At 36.5% G+C, this 22,868-nt stretch overlaps 1 protein-coding gene across 1 annotated transcript in view; it reads left to right on the top strand.

The window, feature by feature from the left end:
- LOC308429695 (putative ATP-dependent RNA helicase DDX60) overlaps window positions 1–12,084 on the top strand; it is a gene marked incomplete at its 5' end in the record, with an annotated part of 86,831 nt that extends 74,747 nt beyond the window's left edge. The window contains 5 exons of the mRNA XM_080928608.1: window positions 247–394; window positions 1,962–2,104; window positions 7,936–8,087; window positions 9,773–9,835; window positions 11,687–12,084. Of these exons, the coding sequence (XP_080784734.1) occupies window positions 247–394; window positions 1,962–2,104; window positions 7,936–8,087; window positions 9,773–9,835; window positions 11,687–11,786 (606 nt within the window). The 3' untranslated portion in view covers window positions 11,787–12,084. The remainder of the gene's footprint in view (window positions 1–246; window positions 395–1,961; window positions 2,105–7,935; window positions 8,088–9,772; window positions 9,836–11,686) is intronic.
- Between the last annotated feature and the right edge of the window lie 10,784 nt (window positions 12,085–22,868).

Here is a 22,868-nt window from a genome sequence, read left to right as displayed (position 1 = left end):
AAATATCATATCATTTTGATTAATTTGTACCAGACTAAATGTTGTGAGTAGAGTAATTATTCTTACACATGCATATAAGAACAAGAATAATTTGTTTTTTATACCTCAGTCTAACTGAGAAGAAAAAAAAAAGCAGCTTCATTGAAAATAATTAATTATAGTTTGTGGTCTTTTGCATTCATTGCTCTAGATATTCTGCGTTTCAAGGAAGCTATTCAACTCTCTCTGAAAATCGTTGGCTTTTAGGTGTTTCTTGATGACCTCCCGGAGGACTTCAGTGACGCCCTGCTTGAGTACAACATGCAAGTGACAGAAGACTTTTCTTCCTTTCTGCTAACTGTGTCCCAATTGGCTGACATGAAACAGGAGTATCAACTCCCCTTGTCAAAAATCGGCAAGTGCATTTTATTTCTACTGTGAAACAATTTAATAATAATCTTGCCCAAGGACATGTCAGGTAGATGCTAGGGATGCAGGTCAGTGGTAGCGCTGCATCTTTCCCATGTTTATCTCTGAAGGCTGACACTGTATAAAAGTCAGCTTGCTTGAGAACAATTAGATTCTTTTTAATAAAAGAAAAAGGAAGTTGGTGGTTGACAGTTCAAGGACAGTTGAGAATGAAACTAAAATCAAATTTTATCATTTACAAACCATTTTCAAAGCTTGCTAGAAACTTGGGAGAGTTCTAGAAAGTTGAGCAAGGCTGGCTCCTAGACAAGAGAAACAAGAGGGAATCTATGAGTACTTTCAGGACAGGCTTGAAGTATACTGTCATAGATCTTGGTCAGATTCTCTGACTCTGCTACTTCTGACCTCTGGAATTGGGGAAAGACTTAACCATGACCTTGCTTTATTATTAGACACTGGAGACAGAGATGAGTATTATTTTGTATTAGTGTGCTTCAAGTGACTAGTTTTAAATCATAGGTGCACATGAAAATCCTGAAGGAGGGCTTAGCATATGGTAAAACGTTTTGCTTTTGTTGTTCTTGTTTATAACCAAATGGATGGAAGTATCCTAAGAGATCATAAATAGAAAAATGGGTGACCAAGATAGAACATTTGTGAGGTCAGGAGAAATGTCTGCGGTTTACATTACACTAACATCTTCAGTTGGAGAAATTCACAGAAGTAGAGTATGCACTCTCTTAGACTATAAATGTAGCGGTAAAGACAAGAGCAGATAGTAATGGGAGGCCCACACCTCTCAGGGCAGGTGAGATGGGAACAGGAGGATAGTCTGCCTTAGTGACACACTAGAGCCCACATTGGAGTTTTTTAAAACAGGGATGGATAACATACATATTCTCATAACTATATCTATACCTACTGATAGTGGACACTTAGAACAGCATAATTAGTCTATTTCTAAGATGCTCTAAGCATGCCTCATCTTGTCTGATCTGGAAAGCTAAGCAAAGTTGGCTATGATTAGTACTTGGGAAGATTCTAAGGCCAAGTCTCAATTCAGTGGAGGAAAGGTTATAAATGTAAGAGTTAATTTAGGTAACTTTCAAGTTTAATTAACTTTTGACTGTCAAAAGTATAGTACATATTTTTGCAATAGTAACACTAGCACTAATTGTCTATTTTAATAAATGTTTTCCATTACATACTGTATATGTATGTGTATGTATATGTGCCAATTCAATCTTTGCTGTTGTGTGGACCCTGTTGTTGTGTGGGCCCTCCCTATTAGCCTGGTTTAGCTCTTATACAAGAAAATGAGGTTTGACACTGCGGCTGCATTTAAAATGAATCTTCCAGGCATGGTGGAGCCTGCCTTAATTTCCAGTATTTCAGAGGCAGGGGGAACTCTATGTTCAACCTGACATACAGAGAGAATTCTAGGCTTTGCAGGGAAACACAGTGAAACTATTTCAAGCAAGCATGCAGGCAAGCCAATAAGAAATTAAACTAACAAGAACAAAAGTGGTTCTATCTCATCTCATTCTGCTCAGAGTTCACAGGTAATGAATGTGAAGATTCTCCACTTGTGTCTCACTTGATGAGCTGCAAGGAAGGAAGGGTGGCAGTTTCACCCTTCGTTCGTCTGTCTGGAAACTTTGATGTGGATTTGCTTAGTCCAGGAGTTCCAGATCATGTAAGTAAAGAGTGGTGCTTATTAGTTAGTCTATGTGGGACTTTTGCTCCAGTATGTGCTGTTGAAACTGCGAAACTCTAGCATACAAATGATTAAAATTTATGCTTTACATTGAAAGAAAAAAAATCACCTTTGAAACTTTTTTTTTCATAACTTGAACAACTTTATATAAAAAAACAAAGATGAATGTACAGATTTTAAGCATTTTTGCATAAAAGTATATGAATGCATTTTTGGCAGTACTTGATTTTTTTAAAGGTTTGATAATATGCATTAAAATCTTACCAGTTACAATGAGCATAAAGTACATGTAAAACAAGATGTAACCTGGAAATAGTCAAAGTTTTCTTGGTGTGTAAAGATTAAGCATAATGGTTTTTGATTTCTTTTTCTTTTTTTTTTTTTTTTTGGCCTTTGATTTTTCTGGAACTTCATATACTCTGTGAGTTGTTCCTGGGGTGTTCAGAGCTTTCTGGGATTAGTATCCAATTACCAGTGACTGCATATTATGTCTGTTCTTTTGTAACTGGTTGCTTCACTCAGAATGATATTCTCTAGATGCATCCATTTTCTTAAGATTTTCATAAAGTCATTGTTTCTGATAGCTGAGTAGTACTCCATTGTGTAAATATACCACAATTTTTGTATCCTTTCATCTACTGAAGGACATCTGGGTTCTTTCTAGCTTCTGGCTATTATAAATAGGGCTGCTATGAACATTGTGTATTGGAGCTTCTCTGGAGTAAATGCCCAGAAGTGGAATAACTGGGTCTTTAAGTAGTACTATCTCCAATTTTCTGAGGAATCTCCAGACTGATTTCCAGAGTGGTTGTACCAGTTTATAACCCCACCAACAATGGAGAAGTGTTCCTCTTTCTCCGCATTCTTGCCAGCATTTGCTGTCATCTGAATTTTTGACATTAGCCATTCTGGTTGTTATGAGGCAGAATCTCAGGGTTGTTTTGATTTGCATTTCCCTGATGGCTAAGGATGTCTAGCACTTCCTTAGATGCTTCTCAGCCATTCAATATTCCTCAATTGAGAGTTTTATTTAGCTCTGTACCCCATTTTTTAATAGGGTTGTTTGATTCTCTGGTGTCTACCTTCTTGAGTTCTTGGTATACCTTGGATATTTGGCATCTATCTGATGTGGGGTTGGTAAAGATATTTCCCAGTCTGTTGACTGCCATTTTGTTTCCTTGACAGTGTACTTAGCCTTACAGAAACTTTGTATTCTCATTAACTCCCATTTGTCAATATTTGACCTTAGAGCACGAGCCATTGATGTTCTGTTCAGGAAATTTTCTCCTGTGCTATGTGCTCTAAGGTTTTCCCTACTTTCTCTTCTAATAATTTCAGTGTACCTGGTTTAATGTGAAAATCTTTGATCCGCTTGCACTTGAGATTCGTTCAAGGAGATGAGAAAGGGTCTATTTTCATTCTTCTGCATGCTGAGTGCCAGTTGGACCAACACCATTTTTTGAAGAGGCTGTCCTTTTTCCATTGAATGTTTAAAGCTCCTTTGTCAAAAGTCAAGTGACAATATATGTGAGGGCTTGTTTCTGAATCTTCTGTTCTATTCCAGTGATCCATGTGCCTATCTCTGTACCAGTACCATGCAGTTTTCAGCACAATTGCCTTGTAATATAGCTTGAGGTCAGGAATAGTGATTCCCGCAGAAGTTTTCTTGTTGTTGAGGATGGATTGCTCTATTCTAGGTCTTTTGTTATTCCAGATGAAGTATCACACTGCTCTTTCCAACTCTATGAAGAATTGGGTTGGAATTTTAATGGGGATTGCATTGAATCTGTAGATTGCTTTCGGTAAGATGGCCATTTTTTACAATATTGATCCTTCCAATTCATGAACATAGGAGATCTTTCCATTTTGTGAGAATGTCCTCGATTTCCCTCTTTAGAGATTTGAAGTTCTTGTCATACAGGTCCTTCACTTACTTAATTAGAGTCACACCAAGGTATTTCATATTTTTGTGACTATTGTGAAGATCATCTTTTCCCTAATTCTTTCATCTGCATGTTTGTCCTTTGAGTAGAGGAAGGCTACTGATTTGTTTGAGTTAATTTTATATCCAGCCACTTTGCTGAACTTTTTTATCAGCTGTAGAAGTTCTCTGTTGGAATTTTTGAGGTGATTTAATTACACTATCATGTTATCTGCAAACAGTGATGTTTTTACTTCTTCTTTTCCAATTGTATCCCTTTGATTTCCTTTTGCTGTCTAGGAATTCATCCATTTCCTCCAGATTTTCCAGCTTTGTTGAGTATAGGCTTTTGTAGTAGGATCTGATGATTTCTTGAATTTCTTCAGATTCAGTTGTTATGTCTCCACTTTTATTTCTGATATTTTAATTTGGCTGCTCTCTCTTTGCCCTCTAGTTAGTCTGGCTAAGGGTTTTTCATTCTTTTTACTTTTCTCAAAGAACCAGCTCCTGGTTTTGTTCATTCTTTGAATGGTTCTTCTTGTTTCTATTTGGTCAATTTATGCTCTGAGTTTAATTATTTCCTGCTGTCTACTTCTCCTGGGTGTATCTGCTTCCTTTTGTTCTAGAGCTTTCAACTGTGCTGTCAAGTTGCTAGTGTATGCTCTTTCCAGTATTTTTGAAAGCACTCAGAGCTATGAGTTTTCCTCTCAGTACTGCTTACATGCATTGCATAGGTTTGGATATATTGTGTTTCCATTTTTGTTAAATTCTAGAAAATCCATAATTTCTTTCTTTATTTCTTCTTTGACCATGTTATTGTTTAATAGAGCATTGTATAGTTTCCATGTGAATATGGGCTTTATGTTGTATTTGTTGTTATTTAAGACCAGCCTTAGTCCCTGGTGATCTGATAGGAAGCATGGGAGTATTCCAATCTTCTTATATCTACTGAGGCTTGTTTTGTGACCAATTTTTAAGGCAATTTTGGAGAAGGTGTCATGATATTCTGAGAAGAAAGTGTATTCTTTTGTTTAGGATGATATGTTCTGTAGATGTCTATTAATTCCAATTGGTTCATAACCTCTGCTAGTTTCACCATGTCCTTGTTCAGTTTCTGTTTCCATGATCAGTCCATTGATGAGATTGGGTTGTGAGGTCTCCCACTATTATTGTATAGGGTACAATCTATTTTTAGTGCTTTAGTAGGATTTCTTTTATGAATATGCGTGCTCTTGTATTTGGATCATATATGTTAAGGATTGAGAGTTCCTCCTGATAAATTTTCTTTTTAATGAGTAAAAGGTTTCTTTTATTGTCTTTTTTGATAACTTTTGGTTGAAAAACTACTTTATTCGATATTAGAATGGCTATTTCAGCTTTCTTCTTGGGGCCATTTGCTTGATAGGTTTTTTCCCAACATGTTACTCTGAGATAGTGTCTGTCTTTGTCTCTGAGATGAGTTTCCTGTATGCAGCAAAATGCTGAATTCTGTTTATGTACCCAGTCTGATAGCCTATTTCTTTTCATTGGAGCATTGAGTCTCTCTGTGCCCTGGCTACTCGAAGCACCATTTCACCAGGCCTGTGTCTCTGGATCTCCATTTTTGAAACTTTTGATTTCTTTTTTTTTTTTTTTTTTTTTTTTTGTTTGGGTGTCCATAGGTTACTAATTGGACATGTCCAAGAAATTGGAAGTTAATATATTGATTAAAAACCTTAAATATTAAGCATCAGAGGATGTGATGGCTCATGTCTACAACTCTAGCACTGAAGAGGCTGAGACAGGAGGATGGATAGAAATTTAAGTATTCCTTGAGGAGTTTCAGCAATCTTTTTTCAAGAAGAGAAGGAAGAAGAGTAGGAGCGCAAAATAATAATTCACTTTTCATTTATTATGTAGTTATCTCAATTTATAAAATATAACTATCACTTTTATTTTTTTTTTCCATGCAAAGTTTTTGTGGTGATTCAGAGGGATACTGATACAAAGAGAATAGACTGAAAAGTTTGTTTCCTCTTATTGCTAAATCAGCACTTATTAAAAGGACTGAATTGTGTATAATCACATTCCCACTCACCCTTGCTGCCCACAGAGTTCTAGAAAACAGTTTGTGCTCTCCCTCTTTTCATTTTGAAGTAGCTGTCATTGGTATTTATATTATTGTTACTTGATTATAGTCTGGTTTTTTCTTGATACAATTCAATTTATATAAATTCTATTTCCTTATATTATGTATTACACGTTAGTTCTGATTAAATTACATTCTAAATAAATCTGCACTCTAATGCTTTTAGATGTCTTATGAAAAGTAGGCACATACTAGGTACCCATGAACTGAGGCCTCATAAGCCTCTTTATTTTATTTTTTTGTATTCCACTAAAGTTACCTAAATTTTCAAATTTGTCCAAAAATTTTCATTTTACTCATGACTTTTTATTTATGCTTATATTTTGCTTTTTAAAAAGTGCAGGGATGGTTCATTTTAGTCTCATGGAAGTATCTTTTCCTGTGTTCAGTTTTATGTCTGTAAGGTCTATCCATGTTTTGACATGAAGCTCTAGTTAATTACTCTGTCTTCTGTCAATGTTCGGTCTGTTTCAGTCCTTTGTTGCTACAAACAGGGTTGGTATTCATGTCTGTTACATGTGTGCATCTTTTGGGTGTAGGTTTTCTGGGTCATAAGAAAATAGGGATATTAAAATATTTAAGTCTATTACCCATGACTCCTAACCCACTCTAGACTGTAGTTGGGTGGACCATCTTACAGCATCATTAACCCTACATCAAAACTCCTCTTCATGACATAAAGCAGTTTGCAAAAATGAACAGACACAGAAAACTACTGATTTGCTTTCTTCATCACTCTGATTTTTGTTCTATCTCCTCTCTACTCATTTTATTCTGGTTGTTGCTTCTGAAGATCATTAGATTAGTTCAGTTAATATTCTCTTATGATACGAAACCCTCTTGCTCTCTGAAATTCCATTTGCAAGAGTATTCTCTGAATTGTTAAAGAGACTTTTAAAGTTTTTCAGTTGCCTTTCTTTTCTTGCTATATTCCAGCACAGCTAGTAGACTTGCCATAACCTGTTGCAGGGCCAGTCATCAACACAGGTGGGCCTTAGCCACTATTTAGGATACACTCTCTCAGTATATGCAGAAGGCAAGAGAATGCTCGAAGTGCACTGATGATAAATAACTGTAAATATAACTTGAATTTAGCTGTTTTGTTTTCTTGGAGGCTTACTGCTGAATAAACTCACCCTTTCTACCTCTTTCTGAACTGGGTCTGGCTGGTTCAACTCAGCTCTTTCAGGCCAAAGTTTTCCCCAAGCTGACTGATTCAATCTGGCTTCTTTGGACTTCTGACTGAATTGTTCTGCTTAGCCTCACAATAACTTTTCAATATGTCCTAATGTTTTGGCTCTTTCTTATTCTGCTTCATTCTGTCTTCACCTGCAACCTGTCTCTGTAAAACTGTACTGATAAAACTGCCCCCCTCTGTCTGCTCTCTTAGGTTGTCCCTGTTTTCTTGAGAGTTGGGCATGTCTCTGACTTAGTCTGTCAAATAATTCTCTGATTTGTCACTTTGCCCCTTGATTAGATGTTACTTTCAAACATGGCTGCTTCTTTGTACAAACAAATCTAACCTTCATTGTTAAGGATTAAAGGTGTGCACTTAGAGCACATTTGTACTGCAGCCAGATCATACTGTAATCCACTATTTGCATTCTGACTGGGTCACACAGACCTAGAAGGTCTTTGGATATCAATCATTCTTTGCCAGGTCAGACATATTGCTGGATTAAAATTTCTTTATAAAAAACTCCAAGTTTTAAGTCATAAGCCTCTGTCCATGTGAATAACCAAAAACTTGTATTTCTTTAGGTCATCCTACGCACAATTGGTATCAATCACACACAAGCCCCAGTGCTGTGGCCACACAGATTTGACAGTCAAGAAAGAAAAATGCCACTTAATGCCTATGCACTTGATTTCTATAAGCATGGATCCCTTACTGCATTAGTCAAGGACAATAGGTAGGTTCTATCTTGAAAATTTCAAGAAATGATTAGTTCTGCCAATCACAATAAGTTTTAACTTACATACTGATGGCACAGATGATGACATATTCTATTCAACTTATTTCTAGTTCAGCAGCAAATGTTTAGCATTTGGGCCAATTCACTTGATGTAAATATATACTCTAAATGTGTCTTTGTATATATTCAATATATCTTTATATTACAGTTCTATTTAGGCATCATTTAGTATTTTAGATGAAAAATCTATAACTATCTATTAACCTATAAATATACGCATAAATATATAATGGCAGTCTGGTATTTTTTTAATGCCTGATAGAATATAAAGTGTCTAGTTTATATATCTGGGTCTGAGACCATTGTTTTAGCTTTCTTCCAGGGGAACCATTTCTATAAGTCTAAATAGAACCAGGCATTATTTAGGTCAGTCTTCATACAATTGACATCAATTACTCTCAAGTTCCAGTGTTGTGGCCACAAAAATAGATTAGTGGAGGAAGAGAACTACCACTGAACACATGGGTCTTGGTGTCTGTAAGCATGCATCCCTTGTGCAATTGGACTTAACATCTGAAAGCATGCATCCCTTGTGCAATTGGACTTAACATCTGAAAGCATGTATCCCTTGTGCAATTGGATTTGAAGTCTGAAAGCATACATCCCTTTTGCAATCAGACCAGGTCAATGGGTCTGTTTTCTCTAGATAATTTCAAGAGACAGTCATGCCAAGCAAATTAGATATTCATGTCCAGGGAATATTCAGGGAGCTATCCCTGAGCAGGGAAATATTAGTCTAAGTGCTAAACACATCAATTACCGGTAGATACACTAAGGAATTAAACATGCAGTGGACATAAAAATTTGAACAATCCTTATTAAGTTAAGGTATAAAAAGTTTTGATAGTCCACAGAAACCTAAAAGAATTTTTGCTTCCTAAGGCTGACAAATTATTGTGAATAGATTAGAATATAGTAGAAACAGATACAATGTTATAATTGTATATAAAACTTTATGACTATATCCTCCACCCCATATATTCTTCTATATCTTCTTAGTTGTTTTCTCTTGCCTCAGGAAGTCAGCCTCCCATTTTTGCATTGTCTTTAAATTTTGGTTTGTTTTTGGTTTGAGCCTAAATGAGTTTTACTAGGGCTGTCTATATGAATGTGGTACTATCTTCTGAAAAATCAGGAGACTCACCAGTGAAAACACTGAAGAAAAGGCTCTCCCTCTTTTCAGCCCATAGAACTACCTTCCTACCTTGAGAACTAGTTGTCTCAGGAACTTGTCTCTCATTCTTGGATGATGTAAATGGGCCCAATCTTGTTCAGACCCCATGCAGGCAGCCTTAGCTGTTGTGGATTCATGAGTCACATCAGGCCCAGAAGGTAGCTTCTTACAGCACTTGCTTGACACTTAGCCCTTAATTCTCTATGACTCATCTTTTGTGATGTTCTCCCAGTCTAGGTGGGGTGACATAGATGTTCCAAACAGGTATCAGTTCTAAGCAGTCACTTATCCTAAACGGTCTGATTGTGAGCCACTCATTATAACAAAACAACGACAACAGCAGTAACAACAGTGTCATTGACCATGTTCAAGCCAGTCCTAATGTATGGGTATAAGCATCAATGGTAAATAATTTTGTGTCATTAATTTCTGTTTTTCTGTCACTCAGGATACATCAGGGGGCAGCTTATAATTTGTTGAAAGATTTTTACCTTACCATTAAGTCTATCAGGTATTTATATGTTTATATGTTATTTACATATTTTTCCCAAATGTAATTGTCATTTGGAAATGTTGAGATTATTTTCCCCCATGATCCAGGTGTGTAAAAGTATCACTGAGTCTGTTACATTCCATGCATTTTAACTTCCCAGAGGGTCTGCTGGTTTCCCATCCCTACAACCTCTTGGTTATAATATCATTAATTAGAAAAGGGTTTTGAGATTAAGTTCCATCCAGATAGAGCCTCTGACTCGGGCAGTACACATAGCTCAAAACTATTCCAGAGTACCTCTGATACCAGATATCCTCAATGATCCCAATTGCAGTTTCGTAGCAAATACATGGTATTTCAGAGCTCTCTCTGAGTCTCTGGCAGTTCTCCAGTTTATAGCATTTGCTTGCTCTTGAATCTCCTGCAATAGCCTATATGTTTTTCAGGTTTTGTCTGACTGTAAATTTATAGTTACTTCACATTCTGATATGGAACAAAGCCAGTTACTCCCAAATCAATATCAAACTTTATGTGAATGGCCCCCATTCCTAGGCTTCACTGGCCATATAATGTCATCTAGTTAAGTGACCATCATCCTAACCGTTCATATCTATATGCATTTCAACACTTTAACAGTGGTTTTCATTTTATCACATGTGAATTCAAGTGACCATAAGACTCATTATTATAGGGTCCTTAAAAACATTTCCTGGTTTTATTTTCTTGATCAGAGCTGAATCAGACCTATATGAATTTTTTTATACAAAGTTTTATTATTTATTCTATTATTTTTATCTGATTTATTTTTATATAGTTTTATTATTTACTTGTTATTTTATATGTAGTTAATTTGAAGCAAATAAGAGCCAAAGGGAATAGCTTTGTTTATCTATAGCAGTGGCTCTCAACCTTCCTAATGCTGAGGCCTATTAATAGAGTGGTATACTTCTCCTCCCTTTTTTCATACTTGTTCACAAGTTTCTCAATGCTGGTGTAACAAGTTTTCATTCAATGGTCTAAACCTATATAAATGTATCATCGTACCATTCTGGGGGTCAAACATCAAAATGTGTTTCATCAGACAAAACTAGGTGTCTGGATGTTCTAAGGGGAAACCTTCACTCTTTCCCAACTTTTAGAGGTTGCCTGAATCTTTGGGTCAAAGTTTTCTTCTGTCTTGGAGTCCAGGGATATTCAATAGAAAGGCTTGGGATTATGTATCAAATATGCACATTTCACTACTCTGACCTCCATCTTCTCCTCCCTCATACCCATGAGTACCTTTGAGGATTCCATTAGTCCTACCTAGAGAATCCAGACCAACCACCTACACTGAAGATTAGCTATCATCTGCGGGCTCATCTGTGATGGTAATTCCCCTTTGCTAAGGAGACTAACATGATTCTAGGTTTCTAGGGATTTAGGTGAGGTCATCTGAATTAGATGAGAACTATTGTTCTTCAGACAGCATCCCACCTTCATTTTTTTTCTCCCTACCTAGAGAAAGAAAGAAAGCTTTTTCGATAGTAGTTTTCAGTATATGCTAGTCACAGTAGCAGAAAACCCACAAAATTTGTCCATCATATATGTAAAAAAAAACTGTGTTGTACTGCCTAAGGGATCAAGGATCAAAGTACATGGAATTTGGTGTCCTTTCAGTCACCCTTTGATGATAAAGGCCCTGAATGTGACACCTTGCCTTATTTTCTTATTTATTTTTTGTGTAAATATTACTTTGTTAATAAACTTGTTTCTTATCAGCATTCCTTATAACTTGCTAATTCTACCTTATAACTTTATAGGACAGCCATTTTTAAAATATTCAATGTTGCTTGTTGAATATATATATCTGTATTTTTCTATTTGTAGTGTCTCCTTGCGTGAACTGTGTGAAAATGAAGAAGACAACGTTGTTTTAGCATTTGAACAATTGTGTATGTCTTTTCATGAGAAGTTTGAATTAGTGTGAAAAGAAAAACTATGTAAACCAGTTAAACTATCGCCACAGAAGCTTTGTAAATTACATAGTTTTACTCTTATGTCTTGCTCAAACAATCATACACTATGAAATGGAGTAACCAAACAAATAGAGTTGCCATCAAACTTTTTGTGCATGCTGCTAAGCACCCTTGGCCAACATACTTGGTGGTTTCTTCAAAAAGTTGACAGAATAAGCTTAATTATTAAAAATCCCAAATTAGTGAGGATTGAAAGAGAAAATAAGGCTCTTGCATATATATGTTTGAAGACAGTTTGTAAACCCCTTGGGACCCAATTAAATATTGCATTTAAAAAAATTTTCACTGTTAGTATGTCAAAATAGTTTTGAAGATAGAAAAAAATGATTATAGTATCCTGAAAGTGTAATGTAGTCTACCCAATCAACAGGAAGGGATTTCACTGCTTAGCTAGCTAGCTGCTGAAATACTACATCTTGATAAATAAGCTACTTGTAAAACATGAGTGTTTTTATTCAATTTCTGTGATGCTTTAAAAGAAAACATGTAGCTAATGTTTGTCTCTATTTTATTGGAATGTAAATTACTATTGAAATAATGATGTCATTGGTTTCATTTATTTTGCATATATTTCTCTATTAATCCACTTGCACACTGCCATTCATTCAATATAATTATGTTGGTGGGATCATTCTCTAATTGAGTTCTTAGCTTAAATTCTCAGCTCTAGAATTTTAAGATCTCAACTTGAACTTACAGTGGTTAGACTTCAGAACAAAGGATGTGGTTTTTCTATCCACTGAATGATTTTTTTTTTGTGGCTTAAAAAGTTATGGCTCATTTATTTTTGAAGCAGAAACATTACAGTTGTTGGAAATGATCTACCATTTCATGATCTATGTTAGAAACCTAACATCATCCCCAGAGTCCACTGATGAAAAGTCAGGTATCGGGACCTTCAGGCTTCTTATAACATCCCTCATAATAAGCCAGATATAGAGTACAATCAAATCGTTGGGTAAATGAGTGAATGGATGGATACAGAATTATGTCACTGGCAGAAATAAGGACTGGAGCTGGAGGATGGAGTGAAATACGTCACACACACACACACACACACACACACACACACACACACACACACACATCAATGCATACATATGATTGCATAGAAGCAGAGAAAGTTATGGATAAATAAGGAGTACATTAGTGGGTATTAGTATCTAGGAAGGGTCTGCAAAGCAGAGTGCAGAGACTCTGAAACTAGCAGACAATGCAGTTGTTAAGAGAAATACCTTCTAGTGAACTCTAGCACAGTAAGACTATGATTGGTGTCAATTAATTACACATTTCAAAATAGCAAGTATGACATTAAACTTTCCCACCACAAAGAAATGATAAATGCTTGGTGATGGACATGAAAGTTGTCCCAATCTGATTGTGACATATTGCAATGGATGTCACACAGTATTTCATATTTTTCATGTGTCAGTTCAAAACTATATTTTAAACATCAGCATCCTTCTTTCCCTAAAAATATACTTATTTTTATTTTCTCTGTACGATTGTCTGCCTCAAAGTTTGTATGTATTCATATGCAGGCCAAGTGCCTGTAGAAGACAGAAAAGTATGTTGGATCTCATGTGACTGCAGTTACAGTTTTGAACTATCATGAAGGTTTTGGGGCCTAAATCCAGATCCTCTGCTATGGCAGAAAGTACTTTTAACCTCTGAGCCATTGTTCCAGCCCCGTCCGAGGGCATTTCTTTATGTTAAGGTTATGCTAAAAAAAAATCTAGAAAATTCTAGTCATGTTAACTACAAAAACAAGGGGCAATAAATTTAGTGAAGGAAAGAATGAATCTCCATGGTGAAAAGTATAAAATATGCAATATATTGAAATAGATACAAATGAGTGGAAAATTATTCCACGTTAATAGATCAGAATACTACTTTTACACTATTAAGGATATGAAAATTGATCTAAAGATTACATGGGGAGGAGAGATGCCCCAGAGGGCCAGGAGAATGACTGGAAATATGCAACTGCCAGGAGTGGGTGGGGGTGGGAGTGAGCATCTAGAAAATTGCAGAGACCTGGGTAAATTGCAGGCTCCCAGGACTCAGTGTGGATGACCTTACCTGAAATGCCCAATGGGCGTATGAAACCTCAAGAGACCACGTATAATAGTCAGACAGTCTCTAACACTAGGGGACTGATGGGGACATCATCCCACTTAAAAACTTTTGACTCAGAATTGCTCATGTCTAACAGAAATACAGGGATAAGAATGGAGCAGACACTGAAGAAATGTCTGAAAAGTGACCAGCCCAACTTGAGAGCCATTCTATGGGCAGGTCCCAATCCCTGACACGATTAATAATACTTTGTTGTGCTTGCGGACGGGAGCCTAGCATGGCTGTCCTCTTGAGAGGCTCTACCAGCAGCTGACTGAGACAGATGCAGATACTTACAGCTAAGCACTGGACCGAGGTTAGGGACCCCTATGAAAGAGTTAGGGAAAGGATTGAAGGAACTGAAGGGGTTGGCAACTCTAGGAAGACCAACAGTATCAATTAACCTGGAGTCCTGAGAGCTCCCAGAGGTGGATCTACCAACAAAAGACCATACATGGCACTTATGTAGTGAAGGTATGCCTTGTCTGGCCTCAGTGGTAGAGGATGCGCCTAATTCTGTAGAGACTTGATGCCCCAGAGGGGCGATGCCCAGGGAGCCATGCACTCAGAGGTCAATAACAGGAGGTAGAGGAAGGACTGTGCAAAGGGGTATGGGAGGGCAGCATTTGGGATGTAAACAATTAAAATAATTAATAATGTTTTTTTTTCCTAAAAAACAATCTTAAAATTTTATGGCATCCCAAATGAATTTTAAGTTTGAAGAGAAAAGCCTAGGCTGGGAGATTGCTTAGTTGGAATTGTGTTTGCAGTACAAGTATCAGGATTTTATTTGATCTTCCAGAACCTTAATCAAAAGGAGATATGGAGGCACACACTTGTAACCACAGTGCTGGGGAGGCAGAAACAGGAAAATGGCTGCTGTCTGTAGGTCAGACGCTGTAGCTGAAACGGAGCTTCAGCGTCAGTGAGAGAGTCTGTTGCCAAATAATGTGGAAAGCAACCCGAGAAAGAAAATGCTTGAAATTAAATTTTGGCCTCCATATCCTTGCATACTTACATGCACCTGCACACACATATGTATGCATGCACATGCATTTATACACAGGAGCAAAGCAAAAGAAATTATACTTACTGATTTCAATATATTCTATAAAGTTGTAGCAAGGAAAACAGTATGGCACAGTCATGGAAATGTGTGAATGGACCAATGGAACAGAGCAGGAAACTCAGATGTCTGCCTGTAAGTTCATTGAGTCAATTCAACAAAGTTGCCAAAAAATATACTTCATGGAAAAGGCAGTGGCTTCATTAGAACACACCAGGGAAACTGAATATTCACAAGCAGAAGCACCTACATTCATAAAAGAAACTTTACCAAAGCTCAAATCACACATTGAACCCCAACACAATAATAGTGGGAGTCTTCAACATCACATCTCATTAACGGACAGCTCATTGAAACAGAAACTAAACTGAGGCATGTTGAAACTAATGTGAACAAATATATGTAACAGATGTACAAAACATTTCACATGAAAACAAAAGAGTAATACATTCTTCAAAACTGAGCATATAATTGGTCACATAATAATCTCAACTGACACCAGAAGATAAAAATAATCCCATACATCTTATCAGATCACCACGGACTAAGGCTAGACTTCAATAACAATGAAAGCAACAGAAAATCCACATAGCCATGGAAACTAAACAACTCTACTCAACAACAGCTTTGTCAGGGAAGAAATAAAGAAATTAAAGACTTCCTGGAATTCAATGAAAAGGTTGACACAACACACCCAAACTTATGGAACAGAATCAAAGCAGTGCTGAGAGGAAAATTTATTGCACGAAATGACCTGGTAAAGAAATTGGAGAGCTCCTACACTAGCAACTTAACAGCACACTTGCCTCCAAAAAGAGAGAGCATACACTAACAGCTTGATGATACACCTGAAATTTCTAGAACCAAAAGAAAAAAAATAGACCTAAGAGGAGTAGAGGTCAGGAAATAGTCAAACTAAGGGCCAAACAACCAAAGAGAAACAAAAAGAACAGGACAAATAACAAAACCCAATGTGGGTTCTTTGAGAAAACCAACAAGATAGATAAACCCCTAGCGAAACTAACTAAATGGCCTAGAGATAGTATTCAAATTAACAAAATCAGAAATTGAAAAAGGAGACGTAACAACAGAAATTGAGGGAATTAAAAATTATTAGATCCTACTATAAAAGCCTATAATTTAAAAAAACCTGGAAAATCTAGATGAAATGGATAGTTTTTTTTAGACAGATAACCACATTCCAAAGTTAAATCAAGAGCAGGCAAACTATTTAAACAGGGCCATACCACCTAAGGAAATCAAACTCATTTAAAACCCCCCAACCAAAAAAAAAAAAAAAAAAAAAAAAAAGCCCAGGACAAGATGGTTTTAGTGCAGAATTCTACCAGACCTTCAAAGAAAAGCTAATGCCAACACTCCTCAAACTATTCCATAAAATAGAAACAGAAGGAACACTACCTAATTAGTTTTATGAAGCCAATATTAGTCCGATAACTAAACTACGCAAGGACACAATAAAAAAGAGAACTTCAGATCAATTTTATTTATGAATATCAATGCAAAACACTCAATAAAATTCTCACAAACTGAATCAAAGAACACATCAAAATGACCATTCACCACAATCAAGTAGGTTTCATCCCAGGGATGCAAGGTTGGTTCACTACATAGAAATCCATTAATGTAATCCACTAAAAAAAAAAAAAAAAAAAAAGAAAGAAAGAAAAGCAAACTCAAATAAAATAGTCATATGGTCTTCTCATCAGATGCTGAAGATATCACACTCCATCATGTTAAAAGCATTGGAGAGATCAGAAATTCAAAGCCCATATCTAAATATAATAAAAGCAATATACAGCAAACCAACAACCAATATCCAATTACATGGAGAAATACTTGAAGCAATCCCAGTAAAATCAGGAATAAGACAGTTTCCCCCTATCTATTCAGTACTGGAAGTTCTAGCTAGAGCAATAAGACAACAAAAGGAGATCAAGGGGATACAAATTTGATGACTATAATATATTATACACAAGTAACTCCTAAAATTTTGCCAGAGAACTTCTAATTCTGATAAACAACTTCAGCAAAGTGGCTGGATATAAAATGAACTCAAACAAATCAGGAGACTTCCTTTATACAAATGATAAAGGGGCTGAGAAAAAATTAGGGAAACAACACCCTTCACAATAGTTGCAAATAATATAAAATATCTTGGGGTAACTCTAAACAAGTGAAAGATCAGTATGACAAGAATGTTAAGTGTCTCAAGAAGGAAATCAAAGAAGACTTTAGAAAATGGAGAGATCTCTCACTCTCATCGATTGGTAGAATTAACATAGTCAAAATTCCATCCTACCCAAATCAATATACAGATTCAACAGAGTCCTTATCAAAATCCCAACTCAATTGTTCAAAGACATGGAAAGAGCAATTCTCAATTTCATATGAAAAAAAACCCAGGATGGTGAAAATAATTCTTAGCAATAGAAGAACTGGAGGAATCAGCATCCCTCACCTCAATCTATACTGCAGAACAATCGTGATTAAAAACTACATGATACTGGTATAGAGACAGACAGGCTGATCAATGGAATAGAATTGAGGATCCAGAAATAAATCCACACACTCACAGACACTCAATCTTTGACAAAGAAATGGAATATATAGAGTGGAAAAAAGCAAGTATCTTCAATAAATAGTGCTGGTCTTACTTACTGGCAGTTGGTATGTAGAAAAATGAAAATCGACCCACATTTGTCACCTTGCACAAAGCTGAAATCCAAATGGAATAAGGACCGCAACATAAAACAGATACTCTGAATCTAATAGAAGAGAAAGTGGGAAAGAGAATGGAACCCATTAGCATGGGGGTGGAGGGGATTTCTTATACAGAACTCCAATAGCTCAGGCTATAAGATTAAAAAATTGATAAATCAGACTTCATGAAACTGAATAGCTTCCATAAAGCAAAGGATGTAGTCTGTAAGACAAATCAGCAAACTAAAGAAAAAAAAACTTCACTAACCCACATCTGACAGAGGGCTAATACCCAAAATATATAAAGAACTGAAAATGCTAACCCCCAAGAAACCAAAGCAATCCAATAAAAAAATGGGGTATAGAACTAAACATAATTGTCAACAGAGGAATCTTGAATGGCTGAGAAGCACTTAAGAAATGTTCAAAGTCCTAAGTCATCAGGGAAACACAAATCAAAACGCCCCCTGAGATTCCACCTCACACCACTCAGAATGGCTAAGATCAAAAATTCTGGTGATTGCATATGTTGAGAAGAATGTGGAGTAAGAGGAACACTCCCCCATTGCTGGTGGGATTGCAAACTGGTACAACCACTCTGAAAATCAATCTGGAGATTCCTCAGAAAACTGGAAATAGATCTATCTGAAGACCCAGCTATGCCACTCTTGGAAATATACCCTCAAAATGTCCCACCATGCCACAAAGACTCATGTTACACTGTTTGCAGCAGTCTTATTTGTTATAGCCAGAAGCTAGAAACAACCCAGATGTCCTACAACAGATACAGAATGGACATGGAAAATGGTGTTTATTTACACAGTGGAATACTATTCAGCTTTTAAGAACAAGGACATCGGCCACCTAGAAATGCAGAGATCCAGGGACACACGCCTGGTGAGACTGCGCTGTGAGTAGCCAAAGTGCAAAGATGGAAAGGTGGAGCAAGTGGAAAATGCAGCCCTCTGGTTGGTTCAGGGGAACAGGAACTTTGGCATAGGTACTTGGTATCCACCCGGAAAGCCCTTGAGCGTGGACCAAACTCTCAGGCCATTTGCCACGTGGAACAGTGGAGATCCAGAGACACAGGCCTGGTGAGACTGCGCTGCCCTCAGGTCCATGGGAGAGACAGTATCAATCACTGACAACAAGACCACCTTTAATCACAGACAACAAGATGACAAAAGGATTGCAAAAGAACTTAAGCAATGGAAACCAAGACAACCTGGCAACATCAGAACTTAGCTCTCCCATCACAGCAAGCAGTGGAATGCCAAACACTCAAGAAAAAGAAGACTCAGACCTAAAATCATACTACAAGATAATTATGGAGACCTTCGAGAAGAGCATGAACAACTCCCTAAAACAAGCACAGAAGGACAACCATAAACAAATAGAAGCTTTTAAAGAGGAAACGCAAAAAACACTCAAAGAAATCAAAGAACTACGGGAAAACAGAACCGAAAGAGATGAAGGAATTGAAAATGGAAATAGAAACAGTAAAGAAAAAAGTAAAAGAGAAAACCTTGGAGGTGGAAAACCAAAAAAAGAAATCAGGAGTCACAGATGCAACCACCTCCAACAGACTACAAGTGATGGAAGAGAGAATCTCAAGGGCTGAAGACAACATTGAAAACAGACAAAACAGAGAAGATGCAAAAGCCAAAAAAGTTCTAAGCCAAAATATCCAGGAGATCCAGGACACAATGAGGAGACCAAATCTAAGGATGATAGGAATAAAGGAGGGCAAAGAATATCAACTATGAGGCACAGCAAATATCTTTAAAAAATTGTAGAAGAAAACTTTCCTACCCTTAAGAATGAGAGAACCACGAGCATAAAAGAAGCCTTCAGAACTCTAAATAGAGTGGACCAGAAAAGAAATTCCTCTAGACACATAATAGTCAAAATGCCAACTGTTCAAAACAAAGAAAGAATAATAAAAGCAGTAAGGGAAAAAGACTATGTAACATATAAAGGCAAAGCAATCAAAATTATACCTGACTTCTCAACAGAGACTACAAAAGATAGAAGATCCTGGACAGACATCATACAGACTCTAAGAGAACACAAAATTCAGTCAGTCTGCTATACCGAGCAAAACTCTCAATCACCATAGATGGAGAGACCAAGATATTGCAGGACAAAACTAAATGTATACAATATCTGACCACAAATCCAGCCTTACAAAGAATAATAGGTGGAAAACCCAACACAAGGAGGGACACTACATCTTAGAAAAAAAAACAAGAAAATAACTAAGCAAAAAAATCAAAAGAAGAAAGACACATAGGCACAATACTACCTCTAAAAGCAAAAATACCAGGCAACAGCAACCATTATTCCTTAGTATCTGTTAACATAGATGGACTCAATTCTTCAATAAAAAGATATAGGCTATCAGACTGGGTACATAAACAGAATTCAGCATTTTGCTGCATACAGGAACTTTATCTCAGAGACAAAGACAGACACTATCTCAGAGTAAAAGGTTGGGAAAAAGCCTTCCAAGCAAACAGCCCCAAGAAGCAAGCTGGAGTAGCCATTCTAATATCGAATAAAGTAGTTTTTCAACCAAAAGTGATCAAAAAAGACAAGGAAAGACACTTTTTACTCATTAAAGGGAAAATTTATCAGGAGGAACTCTCAATCTTTAATATATATGCTCCAAATACAAGAGCACCCATATTCATAAAACAAACCCCAATAAAGCTCAATAAAAATACATTGCAACACACACAATATTAGTGTGAGACTTCAACTTCCCACTCTCATCAATGGACAGATTATGGAAGAAGAAACTGAACATGGATGCAATGAAACTAGCAGAGGTTATGAACCAATTGGAATTAATAGACATCTATAGAACATTTCACCATAAAAGAAAAGAATACACCATCTTCTCAGTACCTCATGGCACATTCTCCAAAATTGACCACAGAACAAGCCTCAATAGATATAAGAAGATTTAAATACTCCCAGGCATCTGATCAGATCACCATGGACTAAGGCTGGTGTTTAATAGTAACAAAGACAACAAAAACCCATATATACATTGAAACTGAACAATAGCATGGTCAAAGAAGAAATAAGAAAAGAAATTAAGCATTTTTTGAATTTAATGAAAATGAAAACACAACATACCCAAACCTATGGGATTCAATGAAAGCACTATTAAGAGGAAACTAGTTCTGAGTGCTTCCAAAAAGAAACTGGAGAAAGCATACACTAGCAATTTGATAGCACAGTTGAAAGCTCTAGAACAAAAAGATGCAGACACACCCAAGAGGAGTAGATGGCAAGATATAATCAAACTCAGAACAGAAACTGACCAAATAGAAACAAAAAGAACCATTCAAAGAATCAACAAAACCATGAGCTGGTTCTTAGAGAAAATTAACAAGATTGAAAACCCTTAGCCAGACTAACTAGAGGGCAAAGAAAGAGTATCCAAATTAACAAAATCAGAAAGGAAAGTGGAGACATAACAACTGAATCTAAGGAAATTCGAGAAATCATCAGATCCTACTACGAAAGCCTATGCTCAACAAAACTGGAAAATCTGGAGCAAATGGATGAATTCCTTGACAGATACCAGATACTAAAGTTAAACCAGGACCAGGTAAACCATCTAAATAATTTCATAACACCTAAAGGAATAGAAGCAGTCATCAAAAGCCTCTCAACCAAAATGAGCCGAGGTCCAAATGGGTTCAATGAAGAATTCTATCAGACATTTATTGATGACCTAATACCAATACTCTCCAAACTATTCCACAAAATAGAGTCAGATGGAACACTACCTAATTCATTTTTTGAGGCCACAATAACCCTCGATCATAAACCACACAATGACCCTACAAGGAAAGAGAACATCATACCAATCTCCGTTATGAACACTGAAGCAAAAATACTCAACAAAATCCTTGCAAAACAAATCCAAGAACACATCAAAACAATCATTTACCACGATCAAGTAGACTTTATCCCTGAGATGCAGAGATGGTTTAACATACAGAAATCTATTAATGTAATCCACCACATAAACAAACTCAAAGTAAAAAACCACATGGTCATCTCACTAGATACTGAGAAAACATTTAACAAAATTCAACACCCCTTCATGTTAAAAGCCTTGGAAAGAATAGGAATCCAAGGTCCATACCTAAACATAATAAAAGCAATATACAGCAAACCAATATCCATCATCAAACTTAACGGTGAAGAACTTGAAACAACCCCACTAAAGTCAGGAACTAGACAAGGCTGCCCACTCTCCCCCTACCTATTCAACATGGTACTGATAATCCTGGCTTTAGAAATTAGGCAGCAAAAGGAAATCAAAGGGATACAAATTGGAAAGGAGGAAGTAAAAATATCACTATTTGCAGATGACATGATAGTATACGTAAGTGACCACAAAAAATTCATCAGAGACCTTCTACAGCTGATAAACAAGTTCAGCAAAGTGTTTGGATATAAAATTAACTCAAACAAATCAGTAGCCTTCCTCTACTCAAAGGACAAACATGCAGAGAAAGAAATTAGGGAAAAGATACCCTTCACAATAGTCACAAACAATATGAAATACCTTGGTGTGACTCTTACTAAGCAAGTGAAGAACCTGTATGACAAGAACTTCAAATCTCTAAAGAAGGAAATTAAGGAAGATCACAGAAGATGGAAAGATCTCCCATGCTCATAGATTGGAAGGATCAACATTGTAAAAAGGGCCATCTTAATAAAAGCAATCTACAGATTCAATGCAATCTCCATAAAAATTCCAACTCAATTCTTCATAGAGTCGGAAAGACCAATATGCAAATTAATCTGGAATAGCAAAAACGCTAGAATATCAAAATACATCATCAACAACAAGAAAACATCTGTGGGATTCACCATCCCTGACCTTAAGGTATATTACAAGGCCATTGTGTTAAAAAGCATATGGTATACATACAGAGATAGGCACATTAATCAATGGAATAGGATATAAGATCCAGAAATGACCCCTCATACAGATGGTCTCTTGATTTTTGACAACAGAGCTGCAAACATTCAATGGAAAAAGGACAGCTTCTTCAAAAAATGACATTGGTTCAACTGGCACTTAGCATGCAGAAGAATG

The sequence above is a fragment of the Micromys minutus genome, assembly GCF_963924665.1.
Source record: "Micromys minutus genome assembly, chromosome: 14".
In the NCBI taxonomy this organism is placed as follows: Eukaryota; Metazoa; Chordata; class Mammalia; order Rodentia; family Muridae; genus Micromys; species Micromys minutus.
This window is presented reverse-complemented; position numbering and strand designations above follow the sequence as displayed.